Below are 22,529 nucleotides of genomic sequence, written 5' to 3' on the forward strand. Positions count from 1 at the left end.
TCATCTTAAGTACATGGTCATTCACAGATGATCCCTCAGACATCCTACAACCGAACAACTCCTTTGATATCTCATATCGAGCTGTCCTCCCTGCCACATCATACAACTCTTGTAGATGCATGAGGATAGTGTGAGCATCCATATGCTCATGTTGCTTCTGTAGCTCAATATTCATGGAAGCTAGCATGATACATTGAGCAACTTTTGCATCATCTATCCACTTACGATACACAACATGTTCATCATTATGTGCATCACTAGTAGGTTCAGTAGGCTTAGGTGAGTCAATCACGTATTCCAGCTTCTCAATCCTGAGAACAATTCTCAAGTTTCGAAGCCAGTCAGCATAATTAGGACCAGTCAATTTATGAGCATCTAGTATGCTCCTGAGTGATAGTGCAGAAGACATAATGTATATTGTAAATCTGTAAATGATAAACACATAACAACACTTAGCAAATATTCGATTTCATTTCAAAACACTATATGAATCGGGTCTTTATTCATAAGTGGCTCCCACTAGTTTATCTAATTTATTCAACCCCCTACGTGAAAAATTAAGCATTCATAATGCTAGTGGGAATAGGGATCCTACATTCCATTACACGACCCCGGCTGTAGCACGAACCGCCATGTAATGTTCAATAGGCAGACAACTCTTGTCAATTACATCTCATGTTATTCCCTAATCAAACTTTAGCCTCTTGAATAATTGAGTCTCGGCTGTAGCACGACAAACTCAATATTCTAAGTCAAGTATAACCCAACATTCCGTACAGTTGAATCAGTCCCCAAAGGCCCACGGCTGTGGCACGTAACGACCTTTAGATTTTTATTCAATGTACACATCTCTATGTAATAGACAAGTATTTCTTATTTCGAAATCAAAGCCCTCGGCTGTAGCACGAACCGACAATGATTCAAAAATAAGAACTACTTTCTACCATGTTGGAAGGCTATGACCGACACAAGCCCATTGTATCATTGGCCAATTACTACTTGATATTATTTAATTTTAGAGGGATTATATTACGTTACAATCATAATCATATTATAAAGAGATTCTTCCTTTTAAATTAAATATTTCAAATCAATAATCAATAATCAGACGATTCCCAGATCGGGTGGAGCATTGTCAAGAGGCGTCACTTAATAACCCTTTCTTACAGATAGAAATCTGTTGTTGACAGAATCATCCTTTCTCTCATATCGAAAATTCATATTCAATTACGTGTTTCACAAACACAAGAATCTCATGATTGTATTCATAATATTGTTCTTAAGGTTATGAAACAATTTCACTATACTAGGTTGTCTAACAAACGCCTTATGTTTATTTAAGTTCACCTAAATCTATCATCGCATGATAAACTAAGCATATATCATATATATCAACATGAATAAACATCAAGGTAGGCATGTTACATCATCTAGCACATAGAACTAAGCATTATACATCTCTATGTATCACATGAAGCATTTAAAAGCAATTAAAACAGTCAAAAACAACTTTAAAACACTTCATGGACATATAAATAGTTCAAAACTTTTATATAAAATAAAATTGATCACTCCCTTAGATCCGTCTCGGAAAAACGAATCCAACGGTATATTGTACGCCTAAAACGGAGTTACAAAACTCCCAGAAAATCAATTTTAAAATCAACAGAAGGGCTGTAACACATTACAGGAACGCATTACAAGACCTGTAACGCATTCCGGTGATGCGTTACACACCTTTTAAGCCATTTAAGGGTGTAACGCATTCCGTCAATGCGCCACAGGTGTGTAACGCATTCCCGGAATGCGTTACACCCCTATTTTTTTTTTAATTTTCTGCGAAACGCCGCCGCCTTCCTTTCTCGATCAGCGTGCCTGTACCTGTCAGCCGTGCTATCTCCTCTGCTTTGCTTCCGTGCCTCAGACAGCATAAACAGACAACACGGAAATACATATATGCAATATATATATATATATAAATATATGATTATTTAATTACACATTTAATTGTAAGAACTTCAAAAATTCATAATAAAAAATCTATACATCCTAAAATTATGAAAAAAATACCCAGACGATCTACAACACTTGTAGAACCCAGATCAACATTCAAAATTATTCTGAGAAACGATTTCTCATCAGACAAATATAATCCATGATATAACTTGTAAAAATCATAATTAATTCATACAAGCACATAAAATTCTGAAATTTTTACCACAGATCTATATGCATACAACCTATACTCTGATACCATTGTTGGATTTTTAACGTAGCGGGGTAATGGCAAAACACTTTTACACATACAAAATCCAAATAAAAGCATATAAATCGTGAATAAAAATTCGAGGGATCGAATCTAACCTTTAAAAATAATTCGGAGACAACGATCAGAGATCCTTAGCAGTTGCTCCTCAAGTGTGAAACACTCCACCGGTATCCACCAAGAAAACGATGTTAAGGAGGAGGAAGGATGTGGAGAGAATTGGATTTTCCAAACTTTTTGGGTTTTCGGGTTTGATGTGGGTTCAAATAAAATAGGGTCTATAATAGTGTATTTATAGGCAAAATTTTCAGCTGAAATTTTCCCATAAATAATATTATTATTATCCCATTTATTATTCTCATTAATAATTAAAACACCTTTTAATTATTAATCATTTTTCTAAACACTTTAGAAATAATTCTCCCTCTTGATTTAATTTCCAAAAATTAAATCCTTAATTAATAATATTAAGAACTTTTCTTAATTAATTTATAATCAATTAAATCTCATTTAATCAATTATTAAATTTGCCAATTAATTATTTATTTTATAAATAAATAATTATTAGCCATTATTAATTAATTCCTCCACCCTTAAATCATTCTCTTTTTATGGTGTGACCCTGTAGGTTCAATATTAAGCCGGTAGTAGAAATAAATAATAATAAAACTATTTTATCACTATTTATATAAATTCTCTAATTTATTAAATATGATTAATTAATTAATCACATTTATTCTACATCGTGAGGGATACTTCTCAGCATATCGCGACTATCCGGATAATATGAATTCACTGCTTAGAATACCAAGAACCTATTCAGTGAATAGTTACCGTACAATAAACTCCTTCTACCCTACAATGTCCCGATTAAATACAAGGCATGGATCTCGTGTCAAGCCTATCTAATTCAATCACTTTGCTTACCATTTACTATGCGTAGTTCTATGCAAATTAGAAACTCCTTTCTAAGTTCATTCACTCTGGCCAGAGATTCCTGAACTAGCATAAGTGGATCAGCCTTGAACATTCGCTTCCTTCACTGGAAGGGGTAGATCCTTTATTGATCATACACTATCTTCGTGTACAAATTCCTATACCCAGAAGAGCCCTAATAATTGTCCCTGGAGACTAAGAACTAAACCAAAGCATAGTTTAGTGTACACAAGATGACTATGATGACCTCAAGTCTAAGGATACTTGTACAACTATCACTAAGCGAACAACTGCTGAAACGTGAGTGAACTCCATCAGTTGTTCAGCTGGGCGAGTCATGTTCAGTGAACTTATTCCATAATAAACACCTACATACTAGATATAGTGTCACCACACAAATGTCTATGAGAACAGACATCCTTCATAATGAAGCAAGCATAGTATGTACCGATCTCTGCGGATTATTAATTACCAGTTAGTAATCCTATGACCAGGAACTATTTAAGTTTAGAGTTATCATCTTTTTAGGTCTCACTATTATGATCTCATCATAATCCATAAAAAGCTTTACTCTAAACTATGGTATATCTTATTTAAACACTTAAATAGATAAAGCCCGTAATAAAAACAAAACAAATCTTTATTAATATCAATGAAATCAAAACAGATTACATAAAAGTTATTCCTAAATCCTAATACACGATTGGACTTAGGACATATTCCTTTCAGTTTATAGTCTGCCCTATGTGTGGATGTCATACTTAAAATCAAGTTAGACTTCTAAAATAAATATTAGACTTATAAAATAAATATAAGCCTTATACTGAATTTTTTAGTGACATACCAGGTGGTTTTAAATGGATAAGTCTTGGATAAAAGCCGATAGGGATTCTCTACAGTATGAAATTGGTGTTGAAAACTTCTTGATATTTGCCGAGGAAAATGCTAAAAACCCCAAGAAAATTCCTTGTCCTTGTGCACACTGCTCTAACTTCAAAAGTTTTCTGTGAATATAATCAGAGGTCATCTTTATGAATCAGGGTTTAGTTTAGGATATTCTGATTGGATTTGGCATAGAGAAAACCATGATAATAGTACTAGGTCATCTGTTGGTAGTACTTGTCCTCCCTCGAAGCCCATACCAATTTCAGAAACATTTAACGTGTGTGAAGCAGCCTATAGTAGGGAAGATTGCGATAAAGAGTCATATAACTTTGAGAGGTTTGTTGCCGATGCAGAACAACCTCTGTTTGAGGGAAGTGAGTGTACTAAACTAGAGTCGGTCTTAAAATTACATAATTGGAAGGCTAGGTTTGGAGTTTCCGATAAAGCTTTTACTGATCTGCTTCAATCAGTTGGATCAATTCTTCCTAAAGATAATCTGCTTCCGTCTAATATGTATGAAGCCAAGAAAACCTTGACTGATTTAGGCCTCGAGTATATTAAATTTCACGCTTGTCCAAATGACTGCGTATTATACAGGGGTCCAATTCTCGAGTCTTCTTCCGAGTGTCCCAAATGCCATCTTTCTCGCTGGAAAGTTGGGAAAGATGGTCAAGTTAGGGTAAATGTGCCAGCTAAGGTTATGTGGTATTTTCCGATAATCCCCAGATTTAAAAGAATGTTTAAATCTTCATCTACTGCTGAATTAATGAGTTGGCATGCAAATAATCGATCCAAAGATGGAAAGATGCGTCACCCCTCTGATTCTCCTTCTTGGAGAAATGTAGATTGTAGGTGGCCTGAGTTTGGTAGGGAGGCAAGAAATATACGTTTAGGATTAGCGGCCGATGGTATAAATCCACACAACAATGGATTAAATTATCGGTACAGCTGCTGGCCAGTTATGTTAGTAACATATAATCTTCCTCCATGGTTATGCGTGAAGAGGAAGTTTATGATGTTAACAACTTTAATTTCAGGCCCACAAGAGCCTGGTAATGATATTGACGTATATCTCCAGCCACTGATCGACGATTTAAAAAAATCGTGGGAGGAAGGTGAACCAAACGTGTACGATGCCCATATCAAATCCTTTTTCACTCTAAAGGCAATCTTGATGTGGACAATAAATGACTTTCCGGGATATGGAAATTTTTCGGGGTGCGTTAATAAGGGTTATAGGGCCTTTCCAGTATGCGGTGATCAGACCGTGGCTAAATATCTAAGTCGTAGTAGAAAAATGAGCTACCAAGGACATCGTCGGTATTTAGATCTTTATCATCCGTATAGGAGACAAAGGACAGCTTTTAATGGAGAACAAGAATTTGGTTGTGCACCTGAACCACTTAGCGGAGAGGAAGTGTTGGGGCAACAACAGCAACTTAGGTTCAGTTTTGGGAAGGGGGGAAGCCAAGAAAGGTGGAGTCTCCATGGAAAAAATAGTCAGTTTTTTTTGAGTTAGAGTATTGGAAGTTTCACCATGTTCGACATTGTTTAGATGTCATGCACGTCGAAAAGAACGTGTGTGATAATATAATTGGGACACTTCTGCACATGAAATTCAAGAGTAAAGACAGCCTTGCCTCACGTCTTGATTTGGTTGACATGGGAATACGACCTGATTTAGCTCCAGAAGTAGGTGAGAAAAGAACATACATACCTCCTGCCCCTTATACTCTCTCCCGGAAAGAAAAATAAACAATATTGGCATCATTGTACGACATGAAACTTCCATACGGACATGCTTCAAATATAAGAAATTGTGTATCGATGATTGATATGAAGTTGTATGGTTTAAAGTCCCATGACTGCCATATCCTTCTCCAACAACTACTACATGTTTACATTCGTTCAGTGCTTCCGAAAAATGTTAGGGTTAGTATCATAAGATTGTGTTTTTTCTTCAACTCTCTGTGCAACAAAGTTGTAGATGTGTCAAAGTTGAATAAATTACAAGCAGATGTGATATTGACCCTGTGTGAGTTAGAGAAGATATTCCCTCCATCATTTTTTGATGTTATGATACATCTTATGGTCCACCTAGTAAGGGAACTGCGATTATGTGGACCGGTTTTTTATAGATGGATGTTTCCATTTGAACGCTTTAATAAAATATTGAAGAGTTATGTAAGAAACCGATTCTATCCAGAAGGTTCTATAGCTGAAGGTTACCTCAAAGAAGAGTCAATAGAATTTTGCAGTGAGTTCTATAGCGGGAGTAGTAGAACAGCCGGTCTTCCGAAAGATGAAGAAAAAATTTCTGGTCCAATCGGTAGTGTGACTATGAAGTCAGTTGCGAAAAAAGAACGAGATGAGGCTCATCTTTCAGTTCTTCGTAATAATTCGGAAGTGGAACCATATGTTATGTAAGTAAAACATAAAAAGTATACATATAATTGTTAAAGTTGTATTTGGTATAGTTTAGTTGAATTTGATGTAAGTAATTTCAGGTTGCATAAAAAATATTTGGAAGAGATTTATCGAGGGAAAAAAAAGAGTGTACAGTGGCTATTGGGAGAGCACAATCGACAATTTGCCGATTGGTTTGAACAAAAAGTTGGTTTACATTCTTTTTCCTTCTCTTTTATTTTTATAAGTCGTGTTTTTAAATTTGTAGCCACTTATATGCATCAATAAATAATATGTAGGTCAGTACAGAAATGAGGGAGAATGCGGAAGCCGTATCTGAAACTATAAGATGGTTGGCTGGGAAACCTTCATTTTCAGTTTTGACTTACGAAAGTTATGCTGTTGAAGGGGTCCGATACCACACAAAGGATCGAGATAATGCAAGGGTATTTCAGAATAGTGGTGTGTCATTAGTTGCGAGGACAGTCCAAGTCTCTAGTGCTAAGGACATGAATCCTATAGAGAGTGATTTAAAATTTTATGGGGTGATCAGGGAAATATGGGAATTAGACTACCACGCATTCAAGGCCCCTCTGTTTTTATGTACATGGGCAGCAAGTGACAAAGGTGTCAAGTCCGATGATCTTGGTTTCACCCTTGTCAACTTCAATCGACCAGGTCACAAAAAGGACAAATATGTCTCTGTTGACCAAGTCAACCAAGTATTTTATATTGAGGATCCAGTTGATGCTAATTGGTCCGTTGTGTTATCGGCGACAACTCGAGACTATCATGATGTTTACAATGAAGATGCTTCTAAAGACACCTCCTGGAACCCTCCCCCATTCTGTTCTAATATCCCAACATGTGACCCTGCTAATATTGATGATGCAAGTGTTTGTAATAGAAGAGAAAATGTTGAGGGTATATGGGTCAAAAAGTTATAGGAGTCTAGCTATATATTCTCCTTATTTGTAATTTTTCTTGTTATTTGTAATTTTTCTTGTTATTTGTAATGTATCTTGTGATCTCTGTTTTCTTGTAATTTTTCAATGTAGTTATAGAAGTCTATCTATAATTTTTCTTGACAATTAAATGAGAATTTTGTTTAATTTTCTGCATATCTGTTAGACATTATACCATGAACTGTGTAGTTGTTCTAATCTGTTAAATATTAGATAATTTTTCAGATTAGAGGAAGAGGAAAGAATGGCACCAAAAAAGCAAATGCGAAAGCAATCAGAAAAGACTGCATCACAGAATCTTAGCGGTGGAAGCCCCAAGCGGCTGGAGGATGTTCCGAACAATGATGAAAACAATGAAGGGCATGCATCGGAATCTCAACCGACTAACTCAGAACAGACAAATACTACAACTAATACTGCTACAAGGAAGTCTGGGGGTAAGCGAGGCGTATGCGCAATGTACAAAGTGATTGTCAAGAAAGCTCGCGGGAAGAAAGTTAAAGTCACTGCCAATGAATGGGGGATTCCTAATGGGGAAACTAGAGCCCGTTTGCAGTCTTACATTGGTATGTTGGCCAGGACTACGATTCCAATCGACATTCCTACGTGGCCAAATGTAGACCCTGAATTAAAATCAAAGCTTTGGTTAGATCTCCAGGTACTAGATCAATTGTAAAAAATTATTATCAAATGTAGATCTTGAATATAAGCTTTTTCTGTTATGATTTTGTGAACTTGTGTTTTTTCAGGCTACCTTCAAAGTTAAACCAGAAATTGAAAACATGGTCCTAAAGTCAGCAGGCTGTAAATGGCGACAGTTTAAGACTGATTTGACGAGAAAGTATGTGCTACCATTTATTGGAGAAAAGAAGAAGCTGAGTAAGCCGCCAAGAGGCTATGGTTATGTTAGTAAGGCAACCTGGAAAAGGTTTGTGAGACAGAGGACTGATTCTAAGTGGAAGGTATGTTTTAATTCTGTAATATATGATTTTGGTGATTTTTTTGCATCGTCTGTTGTAATTTTTGTAATCTTGTGACATGTTTTTAGGAAATTCATGACACACAAAGTGAAAGAGTGTCTAAGAGAAAATATCATCACCGGTTGTCAAGAAAGGGCTACATCGGTTTAAAAGAAGACGAGGTAAGAAAAGTTCATTTAATTGTATAACTGTATTTAATTTATAATAGGTCAGTCCATAATAAATTAGAGTCCTACATTTTTTAGCCCTGGAGTTATTTGTATTACTGTATTTTATTTTATTTGTAACAGATAAAAAAAGGAAGGTTGAATCCGGGAGAAGAACCGGATAGAGCGATTTTTTGGCAAAAGGCTCGTAAGCGGAAAAACGGACAAGAGGTCGAAGAGGTCGATGAAGATTTGGCTGTTGTATGTGATAAAATTGTAATTTTTAATTTTGGTTAAATTACATTAAAGTAGGTGAATCAGTAAAATTAGGACGACATAAATTAGTAAAGTAGGCGAATCAGTATAAATAGGACCCCTGTCAATGTTTTATTTATTTTCTTGTTAACAAAACGCATTGTTGGAAAAAAAGAAGAAGGGCGAGATTCAGTTTTTTGGTGCTGAAGATGTTCTGACAACGGCTTTGGAGAGTCGTGAGCATTCTGGGAGGGTTCGGGCAGTTGGAGGGTACATCACTCCAAAACAATACTTTAATTTGCCAAGAGAGCCAAAGCTTCGAATCACAAAGGCAGAGTTGATGGCCCGTGATCGACAAAGGGATGAACTGCTTGAAAAAAAATGCAAGCTCTCGAGGCAGAGATTGATCGCTTGAAGTCAGTGATCAAAAGTGGAGGTACTTTTCACTCTCCAATGCCATCTGAAAAGGCAAGTTTCGATCCGGAAAAGGATAAAGAAATGAAGTCAAATCCACCACCTGCAAGAGGAGTTGTGTTGGTATATGAAGATGATGACTGTGTTTTTACAGATGGCCCAACTAGGCCTTCACCTCCTGGAAGTCACGTAAGTTATTTTAATTTTGTGAGCAACCTTGTCATTTATCTTACTAAGGTAAATCATTGTTACCTTAATTTTTTAATTTTGTTTATTTAAATATTATAGGCCCAACGATCTTGTGAGCTATCTGTCGAGAGACTTGAGAATAAGGTTGCATTTGGTATGGTATATCCTCGCGAGCATAATTTAACTGATTTGGTACATGGAGTTGATATACCAATTGGACATCAATGTGTCTCCGTTGATGGCCTCATAAAACCAGATGCCTTGCTTCCAGCAGAGACACGTGGTGATGACATGATGACTGTCCGCGATGCTCTAGGATCTTTTTTGGCATGGCCTGAGGAATTAATTAGCTACACAAATGTTGCGGTATGATGAATAATTAAATTGTTCATTTCAAGATATTAAAAATTAAGTGGTATGTACATTTTATTTTGGTTTTATATTATCATCAGGTGCAGAAAAAAGAAAGGCCCCGAACAAGTGCTGAAAAAATAAAAAAGAATGACGTGTTGCAGGATTTGAAGGCACAATTTCTTCAAGCAAAGCCAGGTGCGAAAGTGCCAAAGGGCTTTAAGCTGTTGTATAAACATGCAACAACTTGGATGAAAACTACCGGGGTCAGTATCCAGGTTCGATGTGAGCCGAATGTGTTTGGACATGAAAAAACAATTTATTTGTTGCATGAGAATGTTGTGTCTTTATTGGAGTTTGAAATATTGGGCTAAGCAGTAGTTGCAAGTTACATGGCGTAAGTTACCTTTTTTTCTTTTTAATGATCATTTTTTTAATGTTTGTAATTTTCCAGAACTTGCATTTTAATATCAGCACTCTTTCGATAGGCACTTGCATTCTGAGATTAGTGAAATACCAGAACTGGAGGAGACATTTGCTTTTATTGACCCCGGATCCACATATCACGTGAATGCTGATTTTGAAGTATACATTTTAAACCGGTTGAGAGAGGGTAACCCGGATCGCCTATTCTTTCTTCCGCATAATCAGAAGTAAGTACTTATTGTAATACTGAAAATTAAAAACATGGATAGTACAGTACAAATTTCTATGTGATGTGTCCTATCTGTGTTTGTTTTTTTATGAAAATAGTATGCATTGGATTTTGGTCATTATGTGGGAAGGGGAAATATATATTCTGAATCCACTACCTCACCCGACACAATTTTCAGAACTAGAAAAGGCGTTATCAAGGTAAATTTTTATTAACGTAACAGTTTGGTATAATTGCATGTTCATTTCTGTACATTATATGAGATTTTATGTTTTTTATGCAGGGTTTTGAAAAGTTACAACTCTGAAACCGGCAGGGGCAACAAGATGGGCAAGGCAAAGTTTCTTAGTGTAAGTACAATAGATCGAGTACCTAATATTTGTGCTTAATATATATGATTTATTTGACATGCCTGATTTGTCTTTTAATTAATGAAATAGGGATCTCCCAAACAACCCGGTGGGATTGAATGTGCGTATGTAATACTGCGATACATGAAAGAAATTATTGATGATGACAAGTTGAATTTTACTAAAAAGGTATTACCTTGACGCTTCCAGTTTGCTATATACTGAGATATGGTTACTTTTCGATATGGTTACTTTTCATTCATGTACTGAATTTTGTTTATTTGGAATTTGTAGTGGTTGGCCAAGACTCGATCGTGTTACAACATTGAACAGCTGGATGAAGTTCGCATTGAGGCTCTGCAGTTCATCCAAGAGCATATCTGATCAATTCTTGTACTCAAGGTCTTTTCTATTGCGTAGTCGTACATTTGGTAATTTAGACGGTTCTGTGTAGTAAGAATGTAAGTGTATGAATGCTGGGGTTGCTGTATAGGTTTGTAAATGCTGGGGGTTGTACATTTGGTAATGTAGATTCTGTAGTTTTTGAATGATTGATGCAGATGATGGGGTTGGTGTTGGTGATTTTTGGATGATTGATGCAGATGATGGGGTTGGTGGTTTTCAGATGATTGAATGGTTAAATGTATGAATGATTGACTGATTAGATTTGTATGGATGCGTGTTATTCCAATGTTTTAGTTTTGGTTATGTAGTAAAGGACATCGGTTTTATTTATAACAAATGTCTATTAGTAACGAGTACATCGCTTTTTTAGAAAATTAGTGATGTAAAACTTTACACAATTTGGTCTATAAATTTCTTACACATCACTTTTAATTAAGAAAAGTTGATGTCAAAAAAGATAATGTACATCACTTTAAGGTAAAAAAACTGATGTCAAAGGAATCCAGGTTCAAGTCTAAATTAAACATAGAAATCACTTTGTTTAAGATAAAACCGATGTCAAGTGACGTTATAAACATCACTTTTAACCAAACAAAACTGATGTCAAAAAACGCAATGTACATCAGTTTAAGGCAAATAACTGATGTGAAAGACTAACATGTTCAAGTCTAAATGATACATAGACATCACTTCATTCTAGAAAAAACTGATGTCTATACGCTTAATTAGACATCACCTTTTATTAAAGAAACAGATGTTTAATATGCCATTTTACATCACCTCTGTCAAAATTATCGATATTTTTGTGACAAAAAACATAGCTCAATATATGTTTAATATGTTTTAATAGGTGTAATTTAGTTATTAAATAATTTTGTTATAGCATTTTTTGTAAAAAATCATCACATAGACATCAGTGTTTTTCACTAAAATCGATGTTTTTGTGACAAAAAACATAGCTCATGATATGTTTAACATGTTTAATTAGGTGTAATTTAGTTATTAAATAATTTATTTATAGCATTTTGTTCTAATAATCAACACATAGACATCTGTTTTTTAACTAAAATCGATGTCTAATCGAGTATAGACATCGGGTATTCACCGATGTCTAGAATATACATCACCGACATCAACATCGGTTGGGAAACAACATAGACATCGGCCAAAAAGCGATGTCTATAGACTTTTTTCTTGTAGTGATAAGAGTGTGTGTACCTGAAAATGTGTCTAACCCCTAAATCCTTCATCTTTGGGGGTATATATAGCCCAAAGGTAGGATTTAGGTGTTGGTACCTCTAGATCAGGGTCGTTGGTTGTTGGATGCGGAGGACGTCTGGCCTGGGTAGATTGCTTATACGTGTCTAGGCAAGGACCACCTTCAGGGCGTCCCAACGGTACTCTGACACGCGCCGTGTTTGTTTGAAATGGTAGTTGTTGATAGCTGTCGTTGTCGCGTGCCCACGTACCCTCTTTGGCGGGTTGTGGGGTGTGCATGTGCTTGTAGGGCCCCCCTCGAGTTTACTCTAGCAGGGTGATCCCAGTACTGGGACGGATCCATGTTGGTGGATGATCCCGGTCCTGGGTTGGCACCTGAGCCTGGGTCTCTCCACTTGACTGCTCTAGCTGAGGAGGGTCTTGGTCCATCAGCCGAGTCTGCCTCACCTTAGATCTGGGTTAGGTTCTAGTTAGGTTGTTTATACCCTATCAATATTCGAATGCTGAAAATAAATAGTCAAAAATTGACCAATTACTCAATTTTTGAATAGGTAACCAAGTAGATCAGATTTCCGAATTATTAAATCTTACCTAATTGGTCATTTTTTTTAAATCTGAAACATTTCAATAGGGAGACTCATTGAACTCGATGATTTATTCTTATCCACAGCTTTCCATCTCTTAGTCCATCTCCAACGGTTGTGATCCAAAAATTCAAATTTGGATCATCAACTGATCCAAATACTGATCTAAATTTCTGACCAACTCCAACAGCGTGATCCAAATATTTGATCCAAATTACTTTTTACTTATAATAATATATAAATATCATATTATGCAATTTTATATTAAATTTATCATTTAATCATTATTAACAATTTATATAACATTTCATAATTTAATTCACAAAAAACACATTTATTGCAATAATTAACATACAAAAAATCATTGATACAAACTAATTTTCTGAATTAGTATATTCTTCCCCTCAAATGGTCAACTAATACATCTCTAAGTGCAATATGTGCCTCTTTATTTTTTATTTTTAAATTTTAATGAAATTATATTTTCTCATTATTTTAAGTTTTATTTTAAAAATAAATTTTGTTAACTATTAATTATATTCATTTATTAATTATATAATTAAATAATCAAAAATAAATTTAAGATATCATAAACTACAATTAACAAAAGCATTATTTTATATTAAAACAAGTGATCCAAATTTGGATCAGTGAACAGTAGTGATCCAAATTTGGATCACTGTTGGAATGGAATTTGGGGTAATCTGTCCCAAATTTGAATTTTTTGATCACTGTTGGATTGAATCACTACAGTTCACGGATCAAAATTTGAATCACTATTGAAATAAAATTTGGAATAATTTAACTCAAATTTGGATATTTAGATTACGGTTAAATTTGCCCTTAGTCATAGCAATATCTAAACTAGAGATAGTCATAGCAATATCTAAACTAGAGAAAATTAGAATTAGATTCAAGTCGAAAACACGGTGCATACAACTAGTGGCAGGCATAGTACCCGAGACATGAGGAGTCAGCTCCAGCTCAGTAGCATTCATATTTGAACTCTCTGTCAGGTTTATCCACTTGTACTCTTTCATCCACACGATTATTTATTGTACATTTTCAAGTGGAGAAATACTTAACCGAACAACATAAATATTGAGGAGTATTTGGATGATTGGACAATATTAATTTTGAATGTAATGCTACTTGACAAAACAACATACCCAATCAATGCAGATAACCAGTCATGTTCTGGGGTTTTGCTGCCATGAACTATTGAGGGGTCTCCATTATTTTCCCAAATTATATGAGCCATCTGTTTTCTGATGCAACTACGCGGCATCTGTTGTATATTTTAATATATTAGTGTAATTATATATATTAGCGGATAACCCAAGTACAATGAACATCAAAAATATTAATATTTGCTAATAATTTTATTTCATAATTCGTGTGAAATACTTATTAAAATTAAAGTATTGGATTTTTTTTAATTAATACAGATATAGAATTGAACCCGATAACAGTGTATAATAAATAAATATTATTAAATCATGTACTTAAAAAGAATCAAACCCATGTGAAATTAAATAAATTAAATGATAGAAATAAATTTGATATAATTACGTGTTCGTAAGGATTCACACCCAAGAGTGAAATTAAATAACATTTGGTACATTTGATATTTAATATTATTGTGTTTTATCAAAATATTATTTTCTTATTAATAAAGATATATATACGGTAGCGGATACATGATCTAGATTATGGTGTGTCACTTTCTTGACCTTGACCTTGAGAAGTATTCTCTTTGATTGGTTTCTTGGTAAAGAAACTTGAGATATCACGAGTACTGGACCTTTTCATTCCGTCAACAACAAAGCAAGCGCAAGTAGGAATTAATAACACAACAAAAACTGATAGTATTATATCCAACAAATATTTACTGTAACATTTTATTGAATACCTTGCCGTCTCTGTTTTTTCTTTTCCAAATTGCAATTTCTAAAAAATCTGAAACTATGAGTATAATAGAGGAGAATTTTGGAGATGAATCATATCAAGAACTTGAAAATTTATGTTGAAAAAAATCAATCGATGGAGAAATCTGATATTAGAGAAGAAAAATGTGGGTACTGGGTTAATACAATATGGCAAGATGTATTATGTATTAAATATTAATCCACAAGTAGTTTAGTTTAGTACACATGTGACATGAAAAAAAAATTTGAAAAAAAATTAAAAATAAAAATGGTAGGTCACGTGACCTGCCTTTAGCAATGGTCTATCGGCCACTCTCTCTCTATATAAATTTATTCTCTAATTATAAAGAAATAATCCTGTGAGCCAAACATGACCATGAAAAACTATCATTTTACACATGAAAAAAAAACTAATAGATAAAACTAGTCCTCGAAAACCAATTAATTAAAAGGTAATAAAATTCAAAGTCGGTGAATTTGTTCAAAATGCCAAAATTAAGATCGGGACAGCTAATATGAAACGAATATTTTAGATCCATAATTTCAAACCAATTTGCGTACCTCTTTCATCTTTCAATTTCATCAACCCCCCTCCCCAAAAGAAAAAGCGAAAAGCGAAAAAAGAAGAAGAAAAAAGCAATTACAATACAAATAAATTTACGCGGCTCAACTTAATCTTTGTCTGAAAAGTCGACACGTGGCGGTTCATTCTTGTACACTTAATTTAATCTGTCACCACTTCCTATATATTAAATCACACCTCAGCGATCACACAGCAACCTTCTCATTATCCATACCAACCAATCACATTTACATTTATTTACGTTTCTCTAACAATGGAGTCTATTTCGATGATCGGAAACTCTCAGGCCGACCTCGGGTGTTTAAACTCAGACAGACTTAGATTTTCTAATATCAAAAATGTTAAAAAGTGTTTTTATTCTTGTAAGAAGCTCCAGATTGGTTTTGGCGGGAGAGTTAAATTAATAAATTGTCCAAACAAATTGGCTCTTCGAGTTTCGGCGTCGAAACTCGCGGTGGAGAAACTTTCCGGCGGCAAATCTGTTAATTCTAAGCCCGTAAGTTCTTTTATTTCTACTTCTCAAATGTTTCATTTTATCGCAATTATACGTGTAAGCTGATCCGGATACTTGGTTATAAGAAAATTGTTAAGTTCAAGATAAAAAATGAGAAGATTGTTTGAAATTATTTCTTTTATGTGATATGAAAATATTGTTATGTAGTAAGTATTTGTAGAAATGTGAAAATAGGGATATCATTTGGATGTTTTTTGTCAATTATTTTCGACTAGAATTCTGTAAATTTGGTGTATTAGCTAAACCTGTGATCATGAGTTCGACTCTCTCATCGGACGGTGTCATTTGAGTAACATTCGAGTAAGATAAGTGAGTATGTCATGTTATGAATAATTCGAAACTAATAGTTGACTGCTTGTAGTTGTAGAATTAAAAAAAAAATTGTTTCAAAATAGCAATGTGAAAGAGTGGTTTACTAATTTCGTATTGATATTTGACGAAATAAATGTTTGTAGTTGCAGGACAATTTGTGACTATGCTAATATTATCTTTGTGCAACTTCCTTGCGCAGAAAGATGGTGTGAGACTATATGTTGGGTTGCCTTTAGATTCCGTTTCTGATTGCAATTCGGTAAAGCACGCAAAAGCAATTTCCGCAGGGCTCAAGGCTTTGAAATTGTTAGGGGTGGAAGGAGTTGAACTCCCTATATGGTGGGGAGTAGCTGAGAGAGAAACCATGGGGAAGTACGAGTGGTCCGGCTATCTTGCTCTTGCAGAAATGGTTCAAAAAGTTGGCCTTAAACTCCATGTATCGCTGTGTTTCCATTCTTCCAAGGAATCTAAGATTCCACTCCCCAAATGGGTATCTCAGATAGGTGAAGCGGAACCTAGTATCTTCTTTACAGACCGCTCAGGGCAACGTTACAAGGAGTGTCTCTCATTGGCTGTGGATGAGCTTCCTGTTCTTAATGGAAAGACACCAACACAAGTTTACAAAGAATTCTTTGAGAGCTTCAAGGCTTCATTCTCGCCTTTCCTTGGTTCCACCATTACGGTATGAGATCATTACCTCAATGAAATTGTGATCACATTATGCAATTGGGATCTGGAATTCTGATTTTAAATTAGTTCTGATGATAGCTACTTTGTTACTTGTTCAGGGAATATCCATTGGCCTTGGACCAGATGGTGAGCTTCGATATCCAAGTTACGACCAACAATCAAAAAATTCTACTGTTCGAGGAGCAGGAGAGTTCCAATGTTATGATAAAAACATGATCAGCAAACTCAAGCCACAAGCTGAGGCACTTGGAAATCCCCTTTGGGGTCTCTCTGGTCCTCATGATGCCCCAGGTTATGATGACTCTCCACTTTTAAACAACTTCTTTAAGGACCAGGGGGGATCTTGGGAGACAGCATATGGCGACTTCTTTCTCTCTTGGTACTCAAGCCAGCTAATAACTCATGGTGATCGCCTCCTTTCACTTGCATCTTCAACCTTTAATGATTCTTCAGTGACAATATGTGGCAAAGTCCCTCTTATGCATTCGTGGTACAAAACTCGTTCCCACTCACCTGAGCTGACAGCAGGATACTATAACACGGACAAGAGAAATGGTTATGAAGAAGTCGTACAGATGTTTTCAAGGAATTCCAGTAAAATTATCTTGCCTGGAATGGATTTATCCGATGACTACCAGCAAAACCAGACTCACTCGAGTCCAGAGTCGTTGGTTGAACAAATAAAAACAACTAGCAGAAAGTGTGGCGTTGAGATCTCTGGGCAAAACCTAATGGTTTCAGGTCCTGCCGAGGGCTTTGAACAGATTAAGAAAAACTTGAGGGGCGATCAGGCGGTGGACTTGTTCACCTATCAAAGGATGGGATCAGATTTCTTTTCTCCTGATCATTTTCCTTCATTTGCAGCCTTTGTTAGGAGCCTAAATCAACAAGAATGGCTATTAGATGATCTGCCAATGAATGAGGAAGAATCTCCTTCTAGAAAGAATCTCCAGAAACAAACTGCTTAGCTTAGTAGTAACATGTAGCTGTATATACAGAGGGATGCAATTCTCAAGATCCATTTTACAAAAATGTTTAACCTAGTGTTGCTGGAATCTGGGATCAAAAATGTAAAAACCAGTACTTTTATTTGAAAGTTGTGTACGCGATCAGTTACATATTATACACATCTTAAAAGAGGTTACTACTGTCTAGTCTTCTGCTTCATCAAGTATGATATGATTAGAGGTTAAAGTTAAAATGACGAAACAAAAGTAAAATCAAATTTAACAGAATTATAAGATACGAGAAGTATAAGAAAACAAAAATAAAACTAAACTTAATAATATCGTAATAAAACATGTGGAAGTATAAGATAATAAAAATAAAATCAAATTTAATAGAATTTGATACAGGATAAAATAATTCATGATTACATAATTAACGTGAAATTAATTATACCCGGTTCAGGTTATAAATGAAACCCATTTAAAGGGGCCCAAAACCCTGAATATTAATTAATTTCGTAATTAATTAATATGGGTAAAATCAACTGACAAGTAGAGACCAAATAAGGATATAATTCCTTGGAGATTGGCCTCTAAGAAACCTTCTGGGACAAGGAATCAATTTCGTGCATTCAATAACTCCAAAGTCCATTTCAAATATGAGACTTGTCTTCCAAGTCTTCTAATACAAGTCCATTCCAAATCTGAAACTTGTCCACCAAGTCTCCTAATACTAATCCAATTGAAGGCATCCCATGCATATATAAGGGGTCTCACCCCACAAATCAGAACTGCGTTTTTTGACTTGATCCTTAGCACACAGCAAGGTACGTATGCATCTTGTGAAGGCATAATTGAGACACAAAACACGAAAACAGTCAAATGGAGCCTTGAAGCTCACGAACCCTAGCAATAAATACACCCTAATTTTTTATCCATAACATTTTGGCGCCATCCGTGGGAAAACAACAACAACCATGATGTACACACTGAGCAAAAATAACGTCCCTGAAGAAATACCGGCTGGAACAACCCAGACAATTTCATCCGCTATTGAGATTCCCCCTCACTCGACTTACTCCCAAGTGACAACGGATCCTTTGAATCCCCGAATCTGGAATCACAACCACCCCCAGTCTTAGGGGCGAACCCTCAAAATTCGAATTTGAATGCACATTTGGGAACTCAATCCGCGGGCCTTGAGATGTCAACTATAGTGCATTACACGCCCCTGAATCCCACTTATGGGATGCCGACCTACTCGGATGCTGGAGGGAGTAGGCCACCCCTACCACCTCGATCCTAGCCTTGGAATGACCCTAAGTATCTTAGAGGCCTGCAACTAGTCACCAATGAAAGAGATGTATCAGGACCCTATGCTACAGAGGAAAGTGGAGAATCAACTGATGAAGATGCCCATCAAAGAAGGAGAAGAAGGAATGAAGAGCCCGTTGAAGGGAGGCGCGTTGAGCCCATTGGAGGCAGACAACTCGGATTTCAAGAAGTTCAAGGAGTGGCATCTCGGACTTTCGAGGAAAGGATACGTGCCCATGAGGCAGAAATCCTAAGGCTAAGAAGAGACATGGAAATGAATCAGGCTGGGCAGCCAACAAGGGCCAACCGAGCTAGAAGTACTAGGGGCTACCCATGTCGTCGATTTGGAGGAATTTCCTAGGAGAAAAACCATGGAGGCCCCTCGGAGACCCAGACGATCCTACCCCGCCTTTCAGGGCAGAAATCATGAACACTAATATCACGAGGAAGTTCAAGATGCCAACTATAAAGCCCTATGATGGAATGGGAGACCCCACTAATCACGTCAGGACCTTCTCTAATGCACTATTGTTGCAGCCCGTGAATGATACGATCAAATTTCGGGCTTTCCCCCAAACCCTATCAAGCATGGCTCAAAGGTGGTATAGCCGTTTGCCACCAAACTCAATTGGGTCCTTTAGAGATCTAATTCAAGCATTCATCAAGTAGTTCATCAGGGGGAAAAGGCATGAAAAATGCTCTGCTTCTCTCATGAGTATAGCGTGTTAGGTAATGTATACAAAACAAGGGGGGGGGGGTGATTTTGGATAATTTTAAGGCTTTTTGAATTTTTGTTACTTGGTGAACAAAGTATATTAGAAATGTAGTTTTATTATGTTAACTAAAATTAAATAGTGCATATAATGTTTCAAAACTCACTTAATTTTATATTAAAATCAAGTTAGTGTTTTGCTACAAATCCCGGGTTCTTTGTAAGTAAAGAACTCAGCTTCTTCCTTGAGAGAGTTACAATAAAAACTAGAGAACTAGATCTGCTTGATACAATTTAAAAGCAAAGGACCAGAGTGTATTTTATAGATTAGTAAACACATGTTTACATAGCATGCAATAAGATGTATTAAACCTACTTTAAATTATCTCTAAAGCTTTGCATTATGGCTTAGTGTATCTTTGCAAGTCCTGTAAATATGTGACTTTTCTTTGTCAGTTAATCTTGGCCTTTGAACTTGTACTCTTCAAGCTGCTTTTGTAGACTTTTTAATCTAAGTGATTAGATCATTTGTTGATATTTAATCTTGAATATTTAACTTTTCTGTATTCTGTACTTGAGCTTCATATCGAGATCTCCAGTTTGTTCTATAAAGTACTGACATCTCGATAAGTATAATGACTTATCGATATTTCCTAGTTCTCTATAAGTGTCTTTGACTTGTCGAGGTCTCTGAGTTCTCTATAAGTGTTAGGCCTTTAATCAACTATAGGGGGTGAATACAATTAATACAATCAATTCGACAAAGTTTCAACAGAATCAACAGTTTTTATATTAACTGATAAAAACTTATTACAAACATACTCTCTCGAAAGGATGAACAAATATCCTTGAGAGCTGCTAGGTTATGCGAAAGATATAATAATATCGCAATGCTTATAGCATGAACATAATCTGTGCTTTATATGGAGCACATTTACACAATATATAAAAAATCCTATTCTATCAACAAGGAAACCTATACAATTGCTTCTGAGATAAAGTCTTTCACCGCCTTGAGTTCCTGTTTCCTTTTCCTTATTGAAGATCAATTGATGTGACAAATACTGATTTCATCATCCGTTAACATCATCATCCGTCGATATCCCTATCCGTCGATTATCAACATCCGTCGATGTCATCATCATCCATTGATGTAAATTCTGATATGAACTTCTGATAGTTTCTGATTGATATCATCAATTGTAACTAACAATCTCCCTAACTTGTTCATTATAGAAATATGGACAAGTTCCAATTGACGATGTCAAAACTGCTAAAATGCAGGAATCAAGTATGCATATTCAATCTTGCTTTAGTGAATATCAGACTTTACTCTTCATCCTGAACTGCTTCTTTAACTTGAGCAATGTCAGAGGTTAATTCCAGTTCTTTAGCTCATAATGCTTCATTAATCTTCCTTCTTTGACGATTTCTTCTTCTTCACATTTTTCTTCAGTATCATAAGCTTGTACTACTGTATAGATTGGATCTATTAGTACTTGAGATTTAATTTCCTTTGATACCATTATCTTCTTCTCAACAGATTTGGCTTTAGACTTTGAAATATTTGACTTCTCTCCTATCTTCTCTTTTCCTTTAAGCTTCATGTTAGCAGTTTCAATAACTTGTGATCTAAGATCTTCTGCCTGACTAATTTCCCTTATAAATACACCTCTGGTTGGTCTATTAGAAAGATCATCTTCATAAAGTACTTGAGAAATAACAGCAATATCAGCATTTGCTGTCTTCATGGAATTCTTGAAGTCTTCCTCCATTTGCCTTAGCTGTTCAAGATCAACTCCAGGATTTTTTTTTGCAAATATTCTTCTACTTACCTCAGAGTTAAATAATTAAATTTTATTGGATCCTTATAGAACAGTGTTATTTTTCTTCCTTTAACTTTCAGAGTTTGAAGAAATTGACTTGCTTCAGCACCGGCTTCTATCTCCAGAATACCTTGGTCTTCATCAACAACTGTTGTGACTTGTGAAGAATTTTGGATTGTTATAGTCACAGTCAAATCTTCGACTCTTCTTTCATTCCTCTTACTTTCTCCTCCTTCTCTAGACTGAAATCTAGTGATTACTTTTGATGAACCACTAACTCCAACTAGATCTTCACCTCTTCTCCTTTTACTGTCCTTCTGTCCCCCCTTATTACCTCCATCAGGATTTTCATCATCAGTACTTGTCAATGTCAGTTGCTTGCATTTAGATTTAACAATTTTCTCCCCCTTTTTGGCATCATCACCAAGCAGTAGAGAAAGAATCAACTCCATTGAATTCTGTACTTCTGTAAGTTGAGCAGACATGTGAGCTTGTTTAGCTTCCAATCTAGCTTGACTGGCTTCAATTTCAGTTTTCCTGACAACTATTGGTGAAATTTGTTTCTGAATTTCCTGATGAGTAGTGAGCTTTGAAGCAATCAATGATTCTATGATCTGATTGATTTGAGTAGTAGTTGCTTCATGAGCTGTGTGTAAGGATCTGACAACTAAAGTTGGTGCTTTCAGATGATTCAGCAT

General features: G+C 35.6%; 1 protein-coding gene across 3 annotated transcripts; it reads left to right on the forward strand.

Annotated features, from left to right (window-relative positions):
- Positions 1-15,697: 15,697 nt before the first annotated feature.
- Positions 15,698-18,186, forward strand: LOC141659175 (inactive beta-amylase 9). 3 transcript variants are annotated; one of them, XM_074465943.1, is made up of 3 exons: positions 15,698-16,012; positions 16,542-17,024; positions 17,131-18,186. In XM_074465943.1, exons 1-3 carry the CDS (start codon positions 15,770-15,772, stop codon positions 17,998-18,000), a joined length of 1,596 nt encoding a protein of 531 aa, XP_074322044.1. In that variant the 5' UTR covers positions 15,698-15,769; the 3' UTR covers positions 18,001-18,186. The 3 variants fall into 3 exon arrangements, with proteins under 3 accessions (XP_074322044.1, XP_074322046.1, XP_074322045.1); XM_074465945.1 differs by having other exon boundaries at positions 15,873-16,012; positions 16,486-17,024; XM_074465944.1 differs by having other exon boundaries at positions 15,874-16,012; positions 16,492-17,024.
- Positions 18,187-22,529: the final 4,343 nt, after the last annotated feature.

Source organism: Apium graveolens, chromosome 5, assembly GCF_009905375.1.
Source record: "Apium graveolens cultivar Ventura chromosome 5, ASM990537v1, whole genome shotgun sequence".
NCBI lineage: Eukaryota > Viridiplantae > Streptophyta > Magnoliopsida > Apiales > Apiaceae > Apium > Apium graveolens.

Excerpts from the sequence above, each read along its gene's own strand:
- LOC141659175 (XM_074465943.1), top strand. The coding sequence starts at position 15,770 with ATGGAGTCTATTTCGATGATCGGAAACTCTCAGGCCGACCTCGGGTGT. Across the intron at positions 16,013-16,541 it reads AATCTGTTAATTCTAAGCCC|AAAGATGGTGTGAGACTATA; the intron begins GTAAGTTCTTTT and ends TTCCTTGCGCAG. Across the intron at positions 17,025-17,130 it reads TCCTTGGTTCCACCATTACG|GGAATATCCATTGGCCTTGG; the intron begins GTATGAGATCAT and ends TTACTTGTTCAG.